The 19,062-nt window shown below is 40.7% G+C and overlaps 1 protein-coding gene across 1 annotated transcript in view; it reads left to right on the forward strand.

The window, feature by feature from the left end:
• ing5a (inhibitor of growth family, member 5a) overlaps positions 1-14,264 on the forward strand; it is a 30,354-nt gene extending 16,090 nt beyond the window's left edge. Inside the window, exons 6-8 of the mRNA XM_041179785.1 lie at positions 2,843-2,978; positions 13,733-13,794; positions 14,124-14,264. Of these exons, the coding sequence (XP_041035719.1) occupies positions 2,843-2,978; positions 13,733-13,794; positions 14,124-14,163 (238 nt within the window). The 3' untranslated portion in view covers positions 14,164-14,264. The remainder of the gene's footprint in view (positions 1-2,842; positions 2,979-13,732; positions 13,795-14,123) is intronic.
• Positions 14,265-19,062: the final 4,798 nt, after the last annotated feature.

Below are 19,062 nucleotides of genomic sequence, written 5' to 3' on the forward strand. Positions count from 1 at the left end.
TGCAACTCTGGAAGGAGTTCCTCAGCCATTGCGGGGGAGGCAATTGTTGAGGATCCTTGCGATCACCTTCCCTGTAGCAGGCAGCAGGGAAAACCGTCTGTGTAGTTACCACAATCAGACTTGCCTCCCATCTTGAATATAGCCATGATCACAGTGTCTCCGAGATCTTCTGGCTTGCACTCTTCTAACCAGATGTGGGATATGGGGTTATGCAGCCATGTCAGGAGTGCACCTCTGTCGTGTTTCAGAATTTCAGTAGGGGCTGCAGGGGCTTTGTTGTTTCTCAGCTGTCTAATGGCTTTTTCAACTTTGTTCAACTCTTTCCTGTACATTGATGACTATCAGTGCCACTTCCTGCTCTCACCTGGAAATGGAAAAATTAATCAATTTTGCTTCTAATTTCCACCCTTTTGAACCTTCACATGGTCTATCTCCAACACTTCCTTTCCCCTCCTTGACTTCTCTATCTACATTCCTGGGGATAGACTGTTATCATGACTCACTGGGGATGGTGCGCTGCAATATCAAGCCCCACTGCTCCCCAAGCCATGACAAATGTGAAAATGTTTGATCAAGCTATCTAATTGTTTAATTTAGGTTAACAGAAACTGAGCAACAGGTTTGTAAACTTAATAAGTAAATAACTGTTTATTGAACAAATTGTCTTTAACTAGTGGCAAAAGAAAGAAATATGAACTGCTAACTTCTAAATCTATATCTAAACTCTACCCCTTCAAAATCCCTAAACACACACACAACACATAAGACACACAAAAACATGGATTTTAAGGGTGGGATAGAACTATTCAATAGCGCCAATTCTGGAGTACAGGATTCAATGGGTTGATTTTGATTGATGTCTTCCACATTCTTTTCAGTTCTTTGTTGATGACATGAGGTGGTCTTTCAGGCACTTTCAACCTTTAGTTCACTGGTTAAGCACTTGCCTTTCCATGTCTAACAGTGATTCTCCCCTTCGCCTCTTGACAGGGGTTTCAGAGAGAGATCGAGCAGGTTATAGAGATATGAGGAGAAAAGCCAGCTAGCTGTAATTGTAGAATTACTGGAACCTTCACATACTGGAGAGAGAGGTTTAAGTCTTGTTCCTTTCAGGCTAGGAGCTATTTTCTCTTCACTGCTCTCACAGAAACCCTGGACACCTGGTTAGGGGCCAATTAAAATGTTGTTGCCAGGCAATTCCCCATTAGACCAGACTCCTCCCTCGGCAGCATCTTGTCTTTCGTTACACACACTGTTCCAGGATAGTAACATTGTATATATCCCTCACATTGTTCCAGTAGACGTGTCTTTCAAACTGCAGCCATTGTAATTTTAATCCACAGTCCAACAGAAATAAAAAGATATCTTCTTTACAATGCCCCAACCGAAATAAAAAGATATCTTCTTTACACTGCCTATCAATATTCATTACAAGCCCCATGACTCCATAGCTACCTCACACCCTGCTTCCTGTAAGGACTTCATTCCTAGTTTCTACATCGCATCTGTTCTGATGATGCTACTTTCCACAACAGTGCTGCATGGTATGTCTTCCTTTTTCCTCAGTCAAGGATTCCTCCTCACTGTGATTGACAGGGCACTTAACCATGTATGACCCATTTCCCTCACTTTGCCAATCCAATTTCTTTTTGAAATTATTCATTGTCTCCACTTTAGTCACCCACGCAGGCAGCGAGTTCCAGCTCATTACCACTTGCTGCATAAAATTAGTTCTTCTCACAAGCTCCCTGTATCTCTTTCCCAAAACATTAATTTGTGTCCCACCCAGTCCTTGTACATTCCTTTGCCCACTTTAGGTTAGAAGAATGAGAGGTGATCTTATTGATTGTGATGGAAGCATTTGAGGTGCTGATTTAAAGTATAATATTGTCTTTCATGCTGTCACATTTCAGGATCTTTGCCTATTTTCCCAAGAGAGCGTTATGAGCAACTTTATATTACAGCATTGCTTTGCATTTTTATTTACAAAGAGTTAAGCCCCATACAATAACAAGCTGTTTATGATGATAAGTAGGACTTTTACTAGTGTATGAAATTAAATAGAAAACAGAATTGCCTTTACTCACATTACCATATCAGTTTGAGACAGTGAGTGGCGTTGTTATCACAATCCAGAGAACTTTCCTATATTTCAACAGTCGTTACTCTTCAAGAGCACTTCATTGGTTTTAAAACCCTTTGGGGCATCTTGAGATTATGAAATGTGATATAGAAATACAAGTTTATCTTTCTATAACGTTGGATTCATCTCATTCATTGAGAACAGAAGGAAGCAGGGGTCAGTGGATGGAGTTCCTTATTTGCTGGGGAGGGGGTGGCATAGTGGTACAGCCACTAGACAAGAATTCCAGAAACCCAGGGTACTGCCCCGGGGACCCAGCTTCGAATCCAATCATGGCAGATGGTGGAATTTGAATTCAATAAAAATCTGGACTTAGAAGTCTAACGATGACCATGAAACCATTGCCGATTGTCATAAAAACCCATCTAGTTTCATAATGTCCTTTAGGGAAGGAAATCTGCAGTCCTTACCTGGTCTGGCCTACATGTGACTCCAGACCCACAGCAATGTGGTTGACTCTTAAATTCCCTCTGAACAAGGGCAGATAGGGATGGGCAATAAATGCTGGCCTAGTCAATGATCCCCACACCCCATGAACGAATAAAAAACAAAAATTGAGGTAGCAACTCAATAAGCCAGTTCTTATGCTGAGGGATTTTCAGAAATTGAGCTTTTTGCTTCTCCTCTGCAGGAGAGGAGAGCATAAAGCAGTCTGCAAGAGGCTTTTGTCTAGAATTCATTTTGATTTTCTTTCTCTAGGCCAGAATACACTGATTCCGTTTTGAAAATGCACCCATCCGATGTGTTGGACATGCCAGTTGATCCCAATGAACCCACCTACTGTCTTTGTCACCAGGTTTCTTATGGAGAAATGATTGGCTGTGATAACCCAGATGTAAGTGCTTCTGATTTATATTATGTGCTCTATTTCTGGTATTTTGGTTTTATTTTCTTGCTAATATACTGCTTTAAATACCATTCCTGTTTAGTAGAGCTGGGTGAAGGAAGTTGTTGATACTTATTTGTATGTAAAGGTTTATTGAACTAGGATTAAAAAGTAAGCAAACACAAAGCAGCTGGTCACAGTGCTGCTAGTCGCAGAATTTGAGCTTGGGAATTTGGAGAGTGAGAGAATTTTAAGGGTTAATCTCTTTCTAAAACCTAGTCTAGTTTGCATTTAGGATTCAGCTATAATTTACTATTAATTTTTTTTCAGTCCTAGTCAGGGAGAAACAAGCTTCCTACAGGAGAAGCAGCTGCAGTTAGTTGGTTAGGCAGCTAGTTTGAACTAGATTCTCTAGTTCTCTAGACACTCAGCGATAAGTGCTGACTCATCTCTGTTGAGTTTCAGCTAGTATAAATAGAGATGGTCATGCTAAGTGCATGAAGTAAGCAAGCACAAAGACAAACAGCTGGTCACTTTGTGCAGCCAGTCACAAGAGTGTGAGCTTCAGAATTCATGTTGTAAAAAAACCTTTAGGGATGAGTGACCATAATATGATAGAATTTTACATTATGTTTGAAAGTGAGATAGTTCAATCTGAAGCCAGGATGTTAAATTTGAACAAAGGAAATTATGAAGGTATGAGGAGCAAATTGGCCGAGGTGGATTGGGAAATACGTTAAAAGGCACGACCGCACATATGCAATGGACAGTTTTTAAAGAATTATTACCTAAGTATTGCTGAAAAAAGACATTTTGTCAAAGCTTTTCATCTTGCACTCATTGGGACAATTGCAAGAATACCAATGTCAGAGGAAGCAGCAACTTCATACTGTGTGAGAAGAGAGTGCTGATTAGTTGGCAAGTAGACTCTGGTAGAGGCGATGCTATGGAGAATGCACCAGTTAATGGTGACTGACATTAACAGCCAAGCTTTGTTTGAAACATTAAACCAGGCAGCTTGATTCTGACTGGTCAAGGCATTGCCCTGAGGAATGAACCAGCGAATGGCTATCACTTATTTTGTTTAGCTGAAACAGACGCAGTCCATGTACATGTTCTTTCTGTCTGCAAAGAACAGGGCCATGTGTATTAATATATGTAGCTTCCAGTACACGCAAATGCACCACACAGCGAGCCCAACTGACTATCTTAAATTGATTGTCAATGTAATTTTTAGCACACTGAGAATTATTTAGCACTTGTTGCCCAATCGCGGAATCCCATCTAATGGTGAACACAGTGTTTTGAGTTTTGCAAGCACGAGCTGAACCTCGAAAGCATGCCAAGCTGATTGAGCGCATGCATATTGTGGGATTTGGAATGGCCTGCCTGAATTTCACATGCAATGCGAATGCCTTACAGCATTATGAGGCCTTAAGACCAATCCGGACATACACATCGGTAAACCTGACAAAGGGACGGGAATAATCCTTAACAAGCATGTCTATATCAACAAAATGCACACCATTCTTAATGACGGGTACAAATTCGTTACCATTGGACTTGCCACTCAACATGACCGGACAACCTTCTTCGAGAGTAAGCTTTTAAAAAGTGCTTGCTGGACTTGCGTAAGAGTGACGAGCTTGATATGTATGACGGGATTTGTCCTCACGGCTTACTGTGTCCGTGTATGTATGGGCTGCCTGAAATACACAAAAGTGATGTACCTTCACCCTCTATCTTATCTATGACCGGTTCTGCACAGCATGAATTGGCCAAATGGTTGGGTGTGTTGTTACAACCAGTTTTGAACAAGTTTTCCAGACACATAGCGAAAGATTCCTTCACATTTGTGAAGACCATACAGGACTTGCCTATCGATAGCAATGCTTATTTAGCACGTGCTCATTTAACATTGCTAGCCTATTCACCACTGTTCCACTTAAGGAAGCCATAGATATTTGTGCTGCAGTACCAAATCATGGCAATCTAGACCTTCCACCATTGCGTGAATCAGTAATCATTGAGCTTATGAACTTGGCAACTCACGCAGTTGAGTTCAGCTTTAACGGCACCATGTATGACCAAATAGATGGTGTTGCCATGGTATACCTTCTAAGCCCAGCTCTCGCACACATCTTTGTTGGGTTCCATGAGAATCATGTCTTCGATGGAATGACACCTACCCTCCTACATTTGCATATTTCGGATATGTGGATGATATGTTTGGTATATTTAAACCTGTAGCTGCATGTAACAATTTCCTTGCATGTTGTAATGGGCTCCGTCTGTGCTCAGAATCACCTATGAAATGGAGCAGTGAAATGAATTCCCCTTCCTTGATGTAATAGTTGAGAAATCTGCCAAGGGATTCTCTACCACGGTCCACTGCAAGCCTACCTTCACTGGTCAAATACACGCATTGGGATTCTTAACAGTTCCATGCGCTATAATATTGACCTTATCAGCAACCTTAGAAATAGGGCCCAAGCCATTTGCTCACCATGCAAGCGTGATGCTGAACCACAGCGCAACAAAGACATCCTGTGGGATAATGGCTACCCTGATAGATCATTTCACGCTGTATATGCGCAAACTCATGAACAGGCCCAAGGCCGTCACTTTTAATCCTGGAAAGTGCCCAGTCTACCTCAGATTATCCTGGAAGGGCAAGGTATTTCAAAAATTTAAGCAACTGATGAAGCTAGCAGTTTCATGCTTCTCCTATGAAGTAGCGATATGAATGGTATTCGCCACTAACATGATGCTGCCATCAAGCCAAAATGAAGTTCTGCCTATCACACAAATGAGTAACATGGTATATGAATTTCAGTGCTGGTGTGATGCTAGCTATGTAGGCCGTGCGTCCCAAAGACTGGCAGATCGTATCAAACAACATGTCTCTTCCGCTGTTGGCAGGCAAGACAAGGACTGTACCTAACCAACCCGTGTTTGCAAAACACAGTGTCCAACATTAGATGTGATTCTGCGATTGGACAGACAACATTTGCTAAATAATCCTCAGTGTGGTAAACATTATGCTGACAACCAACTTAAGATTGTCAGTTGGGCTCGCAGTGTGGTGCATTTGCGTGTACTGGAAGCTACATATGTTGATACACTGGGGCCTGTTCTTTGTAGACAGAAAGAACATGTACACACATTATGCCTGTTTCAGCTAAACAAAATAAGTGATAGCCATTTGCTGGTTCATTTCTCCGGGCAATGCCTTGACCAATCGGAGTCAGGCTCCCTGGTTTAAAATTTCAAATAATGTTTGGCAGTTAACTGTCATTCACCATTAACTGGTGCAGTCTCCATGGCAATGCCTGTACCAGAGTCCACTTGCCACCAATCAGCACTCTGTTCTCATACTGTAGAAAGTTGTTGCTTCCCCTGACATTAATTGCCCTGATGAGTGCAAGACAAAAAGCTTCAACATTTTCAGCAATACTCAAGTCCTGTAGTAAACGACTAATTATTACATAGTTTGCAGCAATTGTACATTCCTTCAAGGCACAAAAACCCAAAAAGAAAAGTCAGTCAATCGTGGCTAAAAAGGAAGTTAAGGATTGTATAAAATTAAAAGAAATGGTCTTTAAAGTTGTCAGAAATAATAGTGAACCTGAGGATTGGTAGGATTTAGAATACAGCAAAGGAGGAGGTGGGGTGTAGTGGTATTTTCACCGGACTAGTAATCCAGAGACCCAGGGTAATGCTCTGGGGACCCGGGTTTGAATCCCACCATGACAGATGGTTTAATTTGAATTCAATAAAAATCTGGAATTAAAAGTCTTGACGATGACCATGAAACCATTGCTGATTTGTCATAAAAACCCATCTGGTTTACTAATGTCCTTAGAGAAAACAGGGAACTACAGGCCTGTTAGCCTTTCATCAGTAGTAGGGAAAATGCTAGAATCTATTTTAATGGATGTGATAAATGGACACTTGGATAATAATGATCTGATTGGGCATAGTCAGCATTGGATTTATGAATGGGAAATCATGTTTGATGAGCCTGTTGGAGTTTTTTGAGGATGTTACTAACAGAATTGATAAAGGGGAGTCGGTGGATGTAATATACTTGGATTTTCAGAAGGCTTCTAATAAAGTCCGTCACGGGAGGTTGGTTAGCAAAATTAAAACACATGGGTTAGGAAGTAATATACTGGTATGGATTAAGGATTGTTAACAGGCAGGAAACAGAGTGTAGGAATAAATGGATCATTCTCACTTTGGCAGGCTGTGACTAGTGGGGGTACCACGAGGTTCAGTAACAGGGCCCCAGCTGTTCACAATGTATATCAATGATTCGGATGTGGGGACCAAATGTAATATTTCCAAGTTCACGGATGACACAAAGCTCGGTGTGAATATGTGTTGTGAGGAAGATGCAAAGCGGCTTCAAGAGGATTTGGACAGAGTGGGCAAGAACATGGCAGATGGAATATAATGTGGAAAAATGTGAGGTTATCTACTTTGATAGGAGGAATAGATGCGCAGAGTATTTCTTAAATGGTAAGAGATTTGAAAGTGTAGGTGTACAAAAGGACCTGGATATCCTTGTCAGTAAGTCACTGAAGGTGAACATGCAGGTGCAGCAGGCAATTAGGAAGGCTAATGGTGTGTTGGCCTTTATTGCAAGGGGATTTGAGTACAGGAGTAGAGAAGTGTTGCTTTAATTGTATAGAACCTTGGTTAGATCGCACCCTAAGTACTGTGTGCAGTTTTAGTCCCCTTACCTTTAGAAGAATGTTATTGCCGTAGAGCGAGTGCAATGAAAGTTCACCAGACTTGTTCCTGGGATGGCAGTATTGTCCTTTGAAGAGAGGTTGGGGAAACTGTGCCTGTCTTCTCTAGGGTTTTGAAGAATGAGAGGTGACCTCATTGAAACCTACAAAACACCTAAAGGAATAGACAGATTAGATGCAGATAAGATGTTTCTCCTGTTAGGGGGAGTGTAGAACCATGGGACACAATTTCAAAATAAGGGGGAAGCCATTTAGGACCAAGATGAAGAGATTTTTCTTTAATCAGAGGGTTGTGAATCTTTGGAATTCTCTATCCCAGAGGGCTGTGGAAGCTCAGTCGTTGAGTTTGTTAAAAGTAGAGATTGACACAGATTTCTAAATGTCATTGACGTAAAGGGATATTGGGATAGTGGGGGAAAAGGCATTGAAGTTAACGATCAGCCATGATCAGCTCACCACCACCTTCTCAAAGGCAATTTGGGATGGGCAATGAATGCTGGCCTAGCCAGCGATGCCCACACCCTATGAATGAATAAAAAATAATGATCATGTTGAATGGCAGAGGAGGCCTGATGGGCTGAATGGTCTACTCTTGACTCTATCTTCCTATGTTTTCTAGCAATAATAAAGCTTATTAGGAGCAGTAGGATCTAGGTTTTTAGTCTTCAGTTAAAAATAAATAGTCTGTGGATTAAAGTTGAGGCGTGGCAGGGCAGCATGGAGTGCCCATCCTGTAACGTGGAAAGTCATGTACACTTCCTGTAGCCTAGATGATCACGTGTAGGAAGTGTCGCCAGCTGCAGAAACTTGAGCATCAGGATAACTGTGGTATGTCCACGAAGCTGAGAACTATGTGGATAGCATATTTAGGGAGATGATCACACTGCAGGTTAAGTGAGTACAGGCAGAGGGAATGGGTGATCTCCAGACAGTCTAGGAGGACCAGGCAGATAGCGCAGGAGTCCCCTGAGTCCATCGCACTCACTAATCGTTTTCTGCTTGGATGCTGAGGAGGGCAATGGCCCCTCAGATGAGTGTAGCCAGAGCCAAGTCTATGGCACCACAGGTGGCTAAGCTGCACAGGAAGGAGAAAGAAAAGTGGAAGAGTAATAGAGTTGGGGATTCAAAAGTTAAGGGAACAGACAGGTGTTACTATGGCCATAGACATGACTCCTGGATGGTATGTTGCCTCCCCGGTGCCAGGGTTAAGAATGTCACTGGGCAGCTATAAGATATTCTTATGGGGGAAGGTGAACGGCCAAAGGTCATTGTCCACCAACGACGTAGGTAGAAAGTGGGATGAGGTCCTGAAAGCAGATTTTAGAGAGCTTGGAAAAAGATTAAAAAGCAGGACTTCAAAGGCAGTAATCTCAGAATTACTATGATCCATGTGCTAGTGAGTCCAGAAATAAGAAGATTGAGGAAATGAATGCATGGCTAGAGAGATGGTGCAGGAGGGTGGGCTTTAGATTTCTGAGGCACTGGGACTGGTTCTGGGAGAGCTGGGACCTGTACAAGGTGAATGGGTTACGCCTTAGCAGGACCGGAACCAATATCCTCACAGGGAGATTTACTAGCGCTGTTGGGTAGGTTTTAAACTAGCTCGGCAGGGCGATGGAAACCAAAGGGGGAATTCAGATAGGATAGAAACAAAGCTTGTAATCGTAGGAAGAAAAGTAGTAAGCGAAGTTAGAAGGCAGTGGAAACAAAAGCCAACGTCAAATAGGGTCAAAATACAGAAAAATCTCATCAGTACATTAGTAAGAGAGGATCTTTGATTGAAAGATCAAGATGTGGAGTCAGTTTGGATGGATCTAAGAAACAGCAGGGGGCAGCAAACATTGGTGGGAATTATTATAGGTCACCTATAGAACAGTGGTGATAATATAGGGCATGGTATATATCAGAACATTAGAGGTGCATGTAACAAGGATAATACAGTAATCATGGTGGGCTTAATCTACATACAGACCGGGCAAACCAAATTAGCACTGTGAGGACGAATTCCTGGTATGTACACAAGATGATTTTCTAGAACAGTTTGTTGAGGAACCAACTAGGAATGAGCTATTTAGATCTAGTATTGTGCAATGAGAAAAGGCTAATTAATAATCTTGTTGTAAAGGAGCCTTTGGGTAGAGTGACCATGACTTAATTTTACATTAAGTTTGAAAGGTGTCATTCAACCTGAAACTGGGGTCTTAAATCTAAGCAAAGGAAACTACGATGGTATGAAGGGCATGTTGCCTGTGTAATGTAGATTGGGAAACTGCATTAAATTTCATTATGGTTGACAGGCAATGGCGAGTATTTAAAGAATTACTACATTGTTTACAGCAAATATTCATTCCTTTGAGGTACAAAAACCCAACATAGAGCCTTGTGAGACTGCACCTGGAGAATTGCATATAATTTTGGTCATCTTATCTAAGGAAGGATATACTTGCCACAGAGGAAATGTAAAAAATGTTCACCAGACTGATTCCTGGGATAGTGGGATTGCCCTATGAGAAGAGATTGAGAAGACTGGGCCTATTTTCTCTAGAATTTAGAAGAATGAGAGGTGATCTCATTGAAATGTACAAAATTCTTACAGGGCTCGACACGGTAGATGCAGGAAGGATGTTTCCCTTGGCTGGTGAGGGGGGGGGTGGGATCTAGAACCAGGGGACACAGTTTCAGAATAAAAATAGACCATTTAGGACTGAGATGAGGAGGAATTTCTTCACTCAGAGGGTGGTGAATCTTTGGAATTCTCTACCCTGGAGGGCTGTGGAGGCTCGATCATTGAGTATGTTCAAGACTGAGATCGATAGATTTCTAGATAGTAAAGACATCAAGATAGGGATAATGGCGTTGGGGTAGAAGATCAACGGAGCAGGTACGAGGGGGTGAATGGACTACCCCTGCTGCTATTTCATATGTTCCCATTTTCCTTGGAGCATGTATTAGGCTACAAGAACTTCATGTCTCTGTGTTCAGCACCTTTTAAGTGTCACGTTTGTATGACTTGTTCAAGATACCTTTGGTTATAAAGTAACTCCATATTTGTACATCCTGAGGACCCTTGAAATCATTTTGAAAAATCACCACTTGCATTGAAAATTCCAACATCCACCTTTGGAAATTCTCTTTATACAAGGAGTGGCTGGAACCTGATCAATTTGTGAACTAATGGTGTTACAGCACAGTTTTGCTTGCACAAATTCCCCTTCTAAAACATAAGAACTAGGAGCTGGAGTAAGCAGTTCAGCCCTTTGAGCTTGCCCAGCCATTCATTCCGATCATGGCTGGTCTCATTTCGGCCTCAACTCTAATTTCCCGCCCTCTCCCCATAACCTTTCAACCCATTACTAATTAAAAATCTGTATCTCCTCCTTAAATTTATTCAGCGTCCCGGCATCCACTGCACTCTGAGGTAGTGAATTCCACAGATTCATGACCCTTTGAGAAAAGTAATTCCTCCTCATCTCTAATTTAAATCTACCACCCTGTAGCCTAAAACTATGGCCTCTCGTTCTAGAATGCCCCATAAGGGGAAACATCCGCTCCGCGTCTACTTTATCTATCCCCTTTAGCATCTTATATACCTCTAATAGATCTCCTCTCATCCTTCTAAACTATCGAGTATAGGCCTAAACTGCACAATCACTCCTCGTAAGACAAGCCCCGCATCTCTGGAATCAATCTAGTGAACCTCCTTTGAACTGCCTCCAATGCAACTACATCCTTCCTCAAGTAAGGGGACCAAAACTGTGCACTCCAGGTGCAGTCTCACCAATGCCTTGTACAGTTGCAACAACACTTCCCTATTTTTATACTCTATTCCTTTAGCAACAAATGCCAAAATTCCATTTGTCTTCCTTATTTCTTGCTGTACCTGATACTAGCTTTCAGCGATTCATTCATGAGGACACCCAGATCCCTCTGCAGTGAAGCATTCTGAAGTTTTTCTCCATTTAAATAATAAGTTGCCTTTTTATTCTTCCAACCAAAATGGATAACTTTACACTTATCCACATTGAACTCCATCTGCCAAATTTTGGCCCATTCACCTAACCTGTCCATATCCATTTGTAAATTTCTTATTTTTTCATTGAAATGTACTTTCCTACCGATTTTGGTGTCATTGCAAATTTAGCTATAGTACCTTCAATCCCTGAATCCAAGTCATTAATATAGATTGTAAATAGTTGGGGCCCAAGGACTGAACCCTGTGGCATCCCAGTGGTTATAGCTTGCCATCCAGAAAAAGACCCATTTATGCCGACCCTCTGCTTTCTGTTGGTTAGCCAATCCTCTATCCAAGCGAATATAATACCCTTAACTCCATGTGACCTTATCTTGTGTATTAATCTTTTGTGCGGCACCTTATCAAAGGCCTTCTGGAAGTCCAGATATCCTACATCTACAGGATCCCCATTATCCAGTTTGCTTGTCACATCTTCAAAGAACTCTAGCAAATTCGTCAAACATGATTTACTCTTCATAAAACCATGCTGACTCTGATGGATTGCATTTTGACTTTCCAAATGCCCCATTACTACTTCCTTAATAATGGATTCCAACAATTTCCCAATGACAGACGTTAAACTAACTGGTCTATAGTTTCCTACTTTCTGCCTCTTCCCCCCCCCCCCCCTTCCTTTTTTGAATAATGGCATTATATTAGCATTTTTCCAATCCACTGGAACCTTTCCAGAATCCAGGGAATTTTGGAATATTATAGCCAATGCATCCACTATCTCCACAGCCACTTCCTTTAAGACCCTGGGATGTTGGCCATCAGGTCCTGGGGACTTGTCACCCTTTAATCCCAATAATTTGCTCAGTACTTTTTCTCTAGTGATGGTGATTGTTCGGAGTTCGTCCTCTATATCCTCTGCACAACCTGTTACTATTGGGGTGGTACTAGTGTCCTCCACTGTGAAAACTGAGGCAAAATATAGATTAAGCGTCTCTGCCATTTCTGTGTTCCCCACTATTAACATCCCAGTCTCGTCCTTCAAGGGACCAACATTCACTTTAGCTACTCTTTCCTTTTATATACTTGTAGAAGCTTTTGCTATCAGATTTTACATTTTGCGCTAGTTTTCTTTCATAATTTACCTTTGCTCTTTTTATTATTTTTTTAGTCACCTTTTGTTGATCTTTAAAAGTTTCCCAATCTTCCAGCCTGCCACTGATCTTTGCAATTTGGTATGCCTTAGTTTTTTGCCTTTTTGTTATCTTTAACTTCCTTGCTTAGCCATGGATGCTTTTTCCCACCTCTTACCATCTTTCTTCCTCTTTGGAATATATTTTACTTGGGAAGAATTGAATATCTCCTTAAATATCGGCCACTGTTCATCAACTGTCCTGTCTTATAGTCTTCCTGCCCAGTCCACTAGGGCCAAATCTGCCCTCATGCCTATGTAGTTATCTTTCTTTAACTCCAGAACACTAGTGTGGGACTCAAGTTTCTCGCTCTAAAACTGAACTTGAAATTCTAGCATGCTATGGTCACTCTTCCCTAGAGGAGATCCTTTACTATGAGATCATTAATTAATCCCATCTCATTCTCCTGTCTCTGTCTTTTTTTAAAAGGCATTTTTAATTCGATTTAAGTTCCTTCTGCATGACATCTTTCTCCAATCAAGTGCGTGAACAAGGGGTTCAGTTCCAAAACCTTCTGAGTGTGCTGTACTGATCTCAACAGTAGATGTAACCATATACTGCAAGGTCACTTCCAGTCTCTCCTCAGTGTCACTTGGTCGCCCACCACCTAACAGTTACATTGGATTATTGTCGGTGCTTTAAGTATCAGCAGTAAATGCTGTGGCATACTCATTTAAATCCAGAAATTTAACACTTGTACTTAAACTGCAGCTCCAAACTGTTAAGTGTGGGCTTAGCTGTATGAACAAGTGGGCACTTAAAAGCTGTTCTGGTCAGTGTAGGTATATGCCAGTTGTTCGATGTTTGTGACAGTGGGATTATCGGTTGTTTCTGCTTTATTATCAACAGTGCCCAATTGAGTGGTTTCACTTTGCCTGTGTGGACCTTGCAACAAAACCAAAAGGAAAATGGTAAGTAAGACTGGCCAACACAAGTATTTCACAGTTACACTTGGGGAATGCAAGGTGTTGTGACAGAAGAATGATCCTGAAGAAATCAGTGCTCTAGACGTCTGTGTTAATTCACACTAAAGCAATAGCAAAGTGGAATCATAATCATAGATTCAACTGTTGTTACTGCACCTTCAGTCACTCTTTCTGTGGGGCAGGCTTTATAGGGATGAGTGACAATAATTCAGTTTAGGAGATGGGGGAGGAAAAGGTTGAGAATTGAAAGAGTAACATTGTGAGGCACATGATGAAGACTGCCTGCTTACTTTTCTCTTCTTGTTTGTGTGCAGGTTCTGTCCACGATGTACCCAGGAAAGGAAAAAGAAGTGAGGCTACTCCCTCCTTACTTGCCTCCACATTGTGTTTTTTGTTCTTGTGTCTTCAAATTGTTGCAATTTTGTTTAACCTTCCCTAATTTGTGTATGGGGTGGGAGGGTGGGGAGAGGGCTTTGTTTTATTTCACTCCTAAGATTGGTTTAATGAAACCAGTTGAAGCTTTGACATTTCATTTCCAGGCACTTGAGCCTCTTTTGGACATTTGAAGGTGCATCTGCAGCTTAATAAGCTGGCATGTACTGTTCGGTCCATAATATCACTGAGTCAAAAGGTTGGAGATCCATTTCAGGGTCAACTTGGTGAGATCTGGGAATGCCATTATTAAATGAGAATTATATGTGAGAATGTACAGGGATTCTTGTTGAAGTTAAGAGAACAGGAAGCCATTGTGAAAATACTGAACCCTTTTTTGGAGTCACCGTATTGAAACTACAGCAATAAAACGTTGGCTTTAGCAACTTGATTACTCCAAACTCTTGCTCCCTTTGGCCCTAGAGGTATCAGTACCTTGAAACTGGGATATACACAGCTTTCAAGGGGATTTTTAAAAAATGTTGTAATTCACTGGATACTAAAGATAGCATTTACCATTGTAACCACTGCTATCCTCGGTCCCAGGAAGGCACTAAATTTGTATCTCAGTTGCAGTTATATAGAACCCACGTGGAATATAGCATGTGACTACATGGTGGCAACTGTTGACGGGGATTTGGTGTTACTCGAGACCAAAGCTGCTTTAAGAAAGGAAATGACTGCCTCTGTAAAGTTGATATTAACAAGAATTTGATATTATGTGGGGCGCACTGTTTTGTGATATGCAAAATAATATATATGATTGTGATAGTAAGAAAAACCTTTATACTATGGCAAAAAAAATGTTTTAAAGAGAATGGGAATGTCCATTTTATTGTGCAATATTGTGATTTATAGAAGCATTGTGATACTTTCATAAAGGACTATCCACTGAAAGGATTATATGATAGGGCTGCATACCCTGGAAAATATCTCTCAGAAGTTGGAGCTTGTAACCCATTGGGCCTACAACTCAAAGGATGGGATATTTTATTTTAAACCACTGCTGTTCGTGTGTATTCTTTATACCACGTCTTTTTTAATACACGGATTTTAATGTTTTTAAGAATGCTTCTGCCTGTTCAGTATTGAAGGATGATTTCAAACCAAAATAAACATATACCAGTTTTTTTCCTTGAAGAATAATATGAAGTAGCCTTGCCATGATGAGTAAACAGGCACTCGGTGTGGCTGGTATTACCAATATAAAGACTTAAACAATATGTACCTCTGGGGTTCAGAGAATCTGAATGTGCACAAATGCAAGTTTTGTAGATCTTAAAGGATTGTGCATTATAGATTCAAGTTCAGGAGTTGCTTTGATCGAATGATAAATTTGTAGGACAATTGGACATGACCTGCCACTTCCAGCAGTTTTTGTTTGTCATCAGCTGAGTATGTTACATATTTCAGAACCTCTCAAGCTCATCTAAGAATCTTGGAACTGAGTTCCTGAGAAATCTAACCACCTGCTTCACAGTAAATTTGTATCCTATAGAGACGCACACTTTACCCAGGTCCAGAGAGCTTTCATACATGTTTGTAGACCTGAGGTTATGGGTTTCCCAGCTGTGTGCAGGAGTACTGCTGGAATGTAATCAACAAAAATCATGCATATCATTTAGAAGCACTGGTAAGTTCTTCTCTGCTTATCTGGATGGCACCACTCTACCTATTAAGCCATGTGAAGATGGATAGAACAAATCTAAGCTGCCAGTGACTGGCCTATCCTTCAGATCGTGGCTCATCAGTCTCTAATAATGCACTGGAGTGCTGCAGACCTGATTCAGACATCAGATTATCACAGAGGATGGAACTTGGTTCTGATCAGACAGTCAATCCTGGTGCCACCGTGACTCCAAAGAGACATGGGTGGGTACCCTGAGCACTGCATAGGTTTCTCCAAACCATAGGTGAATGAGAAGTGTATGGTACTGACTGTAACTCCTGTTTTACCTGTCCACTTGTCCATTACAAGATCAGAAATATATTGTGCCAGCACTGACCTGTTCACTTCCGAGCTACAGATTGTATAAATTATAGTGAATCTTATTTGGCTTATGTCTGTCAGCTGTTGGTGACAGGCTCTAGAGCACGCTGATATCAGCCTCATGTAGCATCTACTTGTTGATAACTTCACTCATCAATTTGTTTACAATCACCATACCGTTGTGTTCAGTTTTGGTCACCATATTACATAAAGGTTACCCAGTAGAGACAGACAATTTGATACCAAGTATGAAGGAGCCTACCCACAGTGAGAAAAATCAGCAAAGAATAATGCTTAACTGTCTAGAAAGAAGGTGGTTAATTGTGGACTCAGTGACGTATTTAAATACTAAATGCTACATATTAGGTACTGTACAGATCATGTAATGTATGAAAATATGCCAAAGATGTAAGATTGGAGGCCTTCAATGGAAAAAGAGAAGTAAACAGAATAGATATTGAGAAGAGCTTCTACTTGAACAATGATAAATATTTGGAATAATTTACAACCAAGGGTTGTTTAAAATAAATTTGTATTCCATTTTGGTGAATAGGAATGGCTTGAATGTGTGAAATAGTCATTCCTTGTTCCTGAATTTTTAATATTTTTATGAGTGCTGTTTACTTGGTAATGCGGTAATTCCTAGTTCTGATTTTGTTAATCACTGCTGTAAATATATTTGAAAATGTATCATTTATGAAATCTTCACAACATACTTCTTCATTGTTATCCATAATAGAAAAATGTACACTGACCAGTTCAGGAGTGACAAGACATTGATTCTTGTGGAGCTGGGATATTCTCCACAGTGAAGGAGAATGCCACAGTGAACCAATTTGACCTATAGTCTGGGTAAAACCTGGGATTAGGTTCCCCATTTAGTGTCTGTAGTAGGCATTATAGCTGCACACTAGAAGAGTTAAGGAAAATACAGAAAAAAACAGCTTCAACATGAACATTAACTCCCAAAAATTGTTTTGAGAGACTGAGATATTGACACTTGCATCAGCCAACATCAGTCCATCTTTTGCATAGTGATCACAATCTCAAGAAGTTTGGATGAAAAGTAGTTTTGCTATCTTAACTCATAGCTACTATAATTTCAGATTTTTAGCCATATATTTTCTTAGTTCTCTTGTGTCTAATGTTTGTGAATGATGGGAATGATGTGTCCAACCCACTCATCCAAATCTGTTGGTATCGCTAAAGGTATAGTAAGAAAAACAAATTTTAGATTAAGATGGATTTAGTATTTAGTTCCTCTTGTGACGATTTGCATCCAATCTTGTATTATCCAATTGAATCAAGGAGGAGTGAGATCCAGAGAGCACGGTATTAGGAAAACAAGAAATAAATTCACTGTTTGGATGAGGTGGTATGTTCTGTTTAATATGTAGCTTTTTTTTTCTGTCTGAAAAACAATGAGTTCTCACTTGGGTGATTGATGTTCTCCCAACCCCTACTCTCCTGCAGCACAGTTAGGCTTGAGAATTTGAGTGGGAGTAACCTGCATCGTACTGGAGCTCTAGTGTGTTAATCATGATGTTTCTTACAATTGTTTTTTATTTCCCTCATTCCCACTAATTTATTTAAATCACTTATGTCCTAGAATGCAGCACTCAGGAGTACAAACGGCGAACATTTAAGGAACTGACCATGTTATAGATCTACACATATGTGGATCAACATCAACAAATATCTGCTTTTGGTTTAAGGCTGTATGGTCATTAAACATAAACTGCAATGTGGACACAGCATTTACCACCTTGCTCACTGTTCTCCTGTTTGCACTCCATAGTGCTTGGGGTTTCATATTACACAACACAGATCAGCAACTGAGTGAAATTTTATAAAAGGGAAACAGCATAGAGAGTCCTAGGCAGGAACAATTTTACAGGCAAGTCTAAAAGCACTTTAATACATCAGATTTAATCCATGAGCCATTTATAATCTGTAGCAAGAGACTGTGTAGTTGTTTTAGACCTTGCTATGAAAGATATTCTGTGTACGACAGGCTTTTAGTTAATTGTTTATCGTACCAGAAGAAAATGCTCTGTCACTGTGAACAGTGGACAGTAAGGAGACAGGAAGCAGGGCGATGGATGCTACCTGTTGTGTAGGCTTTGTTGGCAGTCAGTTTTTCTGTCTAGATCAGCTTGTTTGAAAAGGGTAACAGTCATGACGGAGCACCTACGTTTTGATTTCCAGGGCTGTATTTGGAAGAACCCTGGCTGACCCAAACCATGGGTCTATCAGATAATTAAGACAATCTGATTCCTAACTGTTGATTTTTTCATCTGTTGTACAGTTGCTCATAATACTGTTTTAGTTTGGATGTTCCCTTTGTAAATGAGAAAAATTGTGAACTTTTTAAAAAAAAAGAAAATGCTAGTAATGTATATCTGTATTTTTTAGATGATGTAATGGTGGTTATATTGTCAAATAAAGTATTTTTGAGAACTGCATTGTCTTCTAAATTCATATAATTGCATTAGTATCACATATAGTATGGTTGCACTTTCTGTTGAGATCTGTTGGATGTTCATTCAACATGGGACTGAACATATTTATTTGAGTCTTTGTGCCAACACAAGCTGCAGAAGTTCTGCTGAGGCTTTTTCAGGGCCTGGTCAAACCATATGGACCACTGTTCCATTTTGAACTGAGCAGACAGTAGTGGAGGAACCTCAGACTTTGCAATTGTCAAACAGGTTTGAGGTGCTCCCAACCTCTATGGATGAAAGCAAAGTCTGCAAGGTGGATGAAATGGCTGGCCATGGCACTGTGGTACAGGAGGCCATTTAAGCAGGGGGAGCAAAAAGGAATGTAGT

Source organism: Carcharodon carcharias, chromosome 2, assembly GCF_017639515.1.
Source record: "Carcharodon carcharias isolate sCarCar2 chromosome 2, sCarCar2.pri, whole genome shotgun sequence".
Lineage (NCBI taxonomy): Eukaryota > Metazoa > Chordata > Chondrichthyes > Lamniformes > Lamnidae > Carcharodon > Carcharodon carcharias.